The following is a 6,000-nucleotide window of genomic DNA, read 5'->3' on the forward strand; positions in this document are numbered from 1 at the left end:
TTATGTTACAATCTGTTAACTGTGCAGAAGAACCAAAATTGTTACATCGTAATTCCATTCATAAATTTACTATCGGACAGGCAACATAGACCGTTATTACGTCAATATGTTTTGTTCACTAAGTGAAGTATACGATTGTATGTTATTGAAAGCCATATTACACATCATAGAAGTTTGTAACATTTTTAACTCCACAGAAATGCTACTGGGGAATAAAGATGATAAACAGTTTTATGCAATAAGAATATTATGAAATATACAAAATAAATAAAAAGTTAAATTATGAACAAAATGATTACTGTATGACATTTATTTTTAAATGCTATCTATATATTAATATGAATTAACACCATGTAATTTCTTAAAGTTACACTCAATGTAATATTATGAATAAACATACAATACTGATCAAATAATAACACTATTATTAGAAAATAATTGCAGTGTTGAGATGTAGGGTCACCTTTAAATTAATTAAAGTTGTAACAATAACAAATGAATAAAGAAAATTAAATATTGCAGTTGAAAATTGTTGGGGGATGGAATTTGAACCCCTGTCCCGAATATTCAGTATCCATCCAAACAGATGACTTATATGTTTAGTATAAATTTTATTAATAATGAAGACAGTAACAATCACAGTTTTTAAATGCTGAATGTAAGAGAGTCATAGATTTTAAACAGCTCCTTTCTGACATCAAGAGCAAGCTGTGAGCACATTTCCTTACAAGAATTTCCACAGATCTGTTCCTGAAACGAAATACCTTGATAAAATTTCAAGATAAACTATAGTGGCAAAACACAACATAGACCAACTAACACTAGGTAAAGTGTAAATTAAAATACAACTAATAAAATACTGTAAAAAAACAGACAGGAACTTACATTACCTGGGGGATCTTTCGCACTAACTTGCGACTTCATCTTCCTGGTTATATACTCAAGATCACTATCCCTCAGAGACTTTCGTGACACATCTTTCCACTTACTAATATTAATTTGTCTGGATCCTTTTTTTTTAAAGCTGGTTAATATCTATCATAGAAATCGTCACTGTCTTGCAGTCGTCTCTTTTATGTAATGACACGTTTTAATTTTAACTTTACCTCTACATTGTACCCACAAAATTTGTACAGGTATTTATGAATCACTCTCTATACATATTTAATATATGTGTGTATTTATTCACACTGCAATGGGTATATACCCGGTGGCAGTGGTAACTAATTTACACTCAGTAATGACAATAATAAACACAATTAATAAAAAGTACAATTAAAAATAATACTAATAATTATTACTAACAATAATTTATAATAATAATAATAATAATAATAATAATAATAATAATAATAATAATAATAATAATAATAATAACAATAGGGAACACTGCCACTATAAACTATAAAGCTTCACTGACAGGAACACGTTTCATTTACACAGCACACTTCACTGACACAACATAATTCTACACTGATACAACACTTCAATAACAAAATATCAATTACACCCTTTAAATACTGTGTATAACTACAGTCTATTAGTAAAGTCCTTATGCCTATTTTTAAATACATTTTTGGTTGTTGGTAAAGCCTTTAGTAAGTCTTCAGGTAAAGCATTCCAGTCCCTGATAGTACGATTGAGAAAAGAAAACTTTCTAGTGTCCATCCTCTGTCTTCTTTCCCTCGAAACCTAACACCCATTTGAGTAAACATATAGCCTTAGTGCATTTAATAAAGGGGAATTTTAACTTCACTCTCCTATGTTTAACTCGAATATTTTGAAAAGTGACCTATACCCCTTATGCTTTAGACTCCTCAAATAATACAAAGAAAAGATCGTGACTTTAACCTAATCTCGTCGTTAAAACTGTGTACAGGTAACACAATAATTTTTGCGTGGTGTGGATAAATGAAACAGCCATAGTATTTTATTGTTTCTTTCTTTATGGAGTAGCCATTATTTTATATAATTGACCCAGAAACAAAATTCAGGTGGCACAAATTTTGTTTTTGTGTCAATACAAGATCAATACCTAAATATGGAATTTCTGACAATAGAAGCCTCGTGGCATACAATTACGCATTTTCACTTTTAAGCTTGATTACCATTTTGTTGTTTTTGTCTGTACAGAGTCCATTGCCAACTGCTACAAGTTTTCACGAGGAGAATACAAGAAACAAACGAAGAGCCTTCATGCAAGATGTGTCCATTTTGATTTTGACATGCTGTGAGTAACGTTATGTTCTCAGCTTGGTTTTATCTAAAGAAAGGTATGCCATGCTAATCTGCAAGACATTTTTTGTGAAATCATTGTTAATTACAAAGTTTTGCTCTTACAAATAATACAAGCCATGTCATAGCTTAATATTTTTTTAGATACAAATATGTGAAAAAATATGACGACGTAGAAGAAAATTGGTTTAAATTACTGATCCTGAACATATAATTAACTAAAATTAAGTTACTTTAATTTAATTGTGGGTAGAAAATAACTTGCGTAAGGGACAAATGTATTTTATTTAACTTGAGAACAGTATGGAAATTTCCATAGCATTTAATTTTGCAAATTTTGTTTGCAGTAAGTGTATAAAGTTAAGCATATTGAAGTATTCCATTGCACCTAGCGAGTATTATAAATTGTTTATAATAATTTTTTGATAATGGTAAACTTGATGTTTATTCGGTATTTACTTTTTGCTCAATGGGCACAGTTTAACGAAAAGATTGAAGGCTGTGAAAGGTCTCTAAAATCCTGCCAGGTGTTGCAATCCTATATCATACAATACACCTTAGTTGAGAGCCAGTTACCCTAGGTCACAAATGCGTAAGAACAAGAGTTTCATGTAAGCTACAGTTACCCTTCTTGAACACGAGCAGTATGAACAAACTGATTTTATACATAAGTACTGTGCTTAAAATTATTTTAGAATATATTATCGACTGTTGAAACTACAGAGATACGAAAATTATTGAAGGTGAACCTTTAATTCTTTCGAATTTTCTTGTTGGTAAAAACTAAAATTTCGAAAGGAAAGTTACACTTACTATTTTCATATATTTTACAACTTTCAGCATGTGTATCGTTTGAAATTATTTTGTTTATGAAGGTATCAATTTGACAACTGTGGAGTAAGCAAGCTGTTGATCTGTTTGTTGTATTTAATTGTGCACGACCTCACTCATTTGCTACAAACATGTTGCTGGTAAGCCTTAACCATTTTATGTGATTTCATGGTACAGTATTTTTTTTGTTTAAATACAGTTTTGCAACCCAAAGCCATACTTTTATTAAATGTATTTCATTTTATATTTCTGCAGTTGTATTGAGGTTATGGATAATGAAAATGATATTTACCAAGGAAAGTGGCTATCACTAATAAGGGAATTGTTAATGAGCACATTTCGAAACCTCCTCTCAAACTGTGGATATTGTTACGTTTCTACAGCACAGTTTTAAATTAATCCATGGCGTGACAGCCCATGAAGAGCCAAGGTTGTCCAGATGACTGCTGGCCTTACTTCCACATGCCTCAGCAGAGGTGAACGATCATCCAACCAGTAAGTGGCCAGAGCACGATGGTCCCTCCCCAGCCGCTATTGTTGGTTTTCATAACCGGATTTTGCTACCTATTATAGCTCCCCAAATTCATCACAATGCTGCGTAGGCACTGGTCCCATTCACTGAATGAAATTTCTTGAGAAAAGCAGTACAGAATTTTTATGTTTTGTTCCACGTACTGTGCAGATCTTTAACTGTACTCCAAATGTTCCGTTTTTCAACATGAAGCATGAAAACTTAGTGCATAGGACACGTGACAATTTTTTTTATACTCTGCAACAGTTGTTAGATTAATTGAACATATTTTTTCCACGATTTGTCCTGAATGGATTTCATGTCCCTTGAAGAAAATCTGTTACAAAATATCTTAAGATTAGCTGAGTCACTTTCTATTGTTGATCAGAAGATCACTTTAATACAGATGGTATGTACGGCATTTAGAGATAATCCGTGTTGAATCCAGGCAGATCATTCCAAACTCGATACAAAGAACACATTAAAGCAATAACCAGAGGACACAATACATCTACATATGCCGAACACATAACTAATGCTAACCACACATACAATAACATAAATACAGACATGGAAATCCTACACATACAACCCAAAAATCAAAAACTCAACACACTAGAACAATATGAAATATACAGACACACTAAAACACACCCTAATCAAATTCTCAACACACAGATCAATTTCAGAACACACACACTATTTGACACAACTCTTCATTATACGAACACACCCACACAACAGGCAGCGAAGTTAAGATAGCACTAAGATCTAGCAGGCTCTGAGGATGGTGTCAAGCAACACCGAAACAGCTGTAAGCCACACATGCTTACATAATTAACACGAGTAATATCGCCATTTAATCAATTATTTATTTAGAGATAATTATGGTTTCTGGTTTGTCTTGTGGAGAAGCAAATGAACAGTTGAAAGCAAAGCTGAGTTCTGTGACAGTACTGCAGATACTCTTTTCAACGCAATCATGAACACACCCCACCACAACAAGAAACCAGAAAATAGTGCTGCAGAATATAGGGTTCGGAGAATGGTGCAAACCACGTCAAAACTATCAGCCAGGTAATTTACCATAATATTAACACCGTAACGCAGTTATTACTTGTTCAATGACGTTAATCAGTGAGTGATAAACACGTGGTTTTAGTTTGCAGCCACAAATATTTTCACCACAAAAATCTTTTGATACTACTTGTGTATATTATAGCTCTCTCTCTCATAAAAAAAATATATATATATGAAGGATACACGGGAATAACGATCAAGGTCCATTTTAGAAAGTTTCGAGAAAAACGAATTTTAAAGTTTAAGCACTTAATACTTTGTTATGTGTGTATTTAATAGAAATTGACGTAGTGGAATGTCAAGAACGATGATTTCTTATTACTAGCTAGACCACATGATAGTACTTCCTTTCCACTATAAGATAGCATTATTAACTCAATTTCGATTTTTGATGGAATCGTTTTTCCCGTGTACCCTTCATATGTGATCCTAAGAGTAATAGAGTCCAGGAAATAACCGTGAATTTTTTTATACTGGCCAGAAGCAAGATGTCGGAGAATTTTGAAGCGGGTAATTGTGTTTGACACAAACATGAAGTCTGAAATGTGTGATAGCAGGAAAGCTAACTTTTCAACATCAAACTTTTCTTCATATTTTCTAAAAACTACTTCATAAACAATAGCAGGAAAGTATTTGTCTTCTGTTACTATATTCCAGTTCATTGACGAGCCTTTACCAAACATTCGACAGAATCTTCCATTATCGGGTCTTTGTGGGCTATAATATGGTTGTTTAACTATTTTTACTCATGAAACCACATTTTTCTTAACAGGTGGGACTGTGATCGAGTTCAGGGTTCATATGATTTAGAATTATGCTAAATATATATTTAGTTACAGCTACTTTCCTAGGTGAAAAATTACTTTTGTTCCCTACAACTTTAAGAAAGCTGCGAAAGACAAAATTGAACGCAAATTTCACTCTCACATTACAGGAAAATCTGTATAAAAACTGACAAAAATGGCATAAAAACAAATATAATGGCGAAGGCTTGCCAGAAACGCCTTTATGGTGAATGAAATGAGTTCATGTGTACAAGCATGAGAAAAAATCTAGAGTGCATTACGGGTAGTCAGTTTATATTATACTGGTAATGAATAACGATTATGAGTACCTGGAGAAAACCACTGTGTTGTCTGAACCAAGGACACACGTTAAAAATTCAAGGTGGGTCAACAGAGGTTTGAAACATAGCCACCTTGCTAGCACTCCACCATGGTGGCACCCGTGGAAAGTGTTGATAGAATGAAAGAGGAAACTCTCTCTGTGTCGACTACAAATTCTATCATGACCAGGCCAGGGATCGAATTTGGCCCACCTGGATGGAAGACCAGCTTGGTAGC

At 33.2% G+C, this 6,000-nt stretch overlaps 1 protein-coding gene across 1 annotated transcript in view; it reads left to right on the top strand.

Annotated features, from left to right (window-relative positions):
* Cerk (Ceramide kinase) overlaps positions 1–5,336 on the top strand; it is a 232,528-nt gene extending 227,192 nt beyond the window's left edge. The window contains exon 8 of the mRNA XM_069838298.1: positions 2,134–5,336. Coding sequence (XP_069694399.1) covers positions 2,134–2,218 — 85 coding nt within the window. The 3' untranslated portion in view covers positions 2,219–5,336. The remainder of the gene's footprint in view (positions 1–2,133) is intronic.
* Positions 5,337–6,000: the final 664 nt, after the last annotated feature.

This window comes from Periplaneta americana, chromosome 10 (assembly GCF_040183065.1).
Source record: "Periplaneta americana isolate PAMFEO1 chromosome 10, P.americana_PAMFEO1_priV1, whole genome shotgun sequence".
Taxonomy (NCBI): Eukaryota; Metazoa; Arthropoda; class Insecta; order Blattodea; family Blattidae; genus Periplaneta; species Periplaneta americana.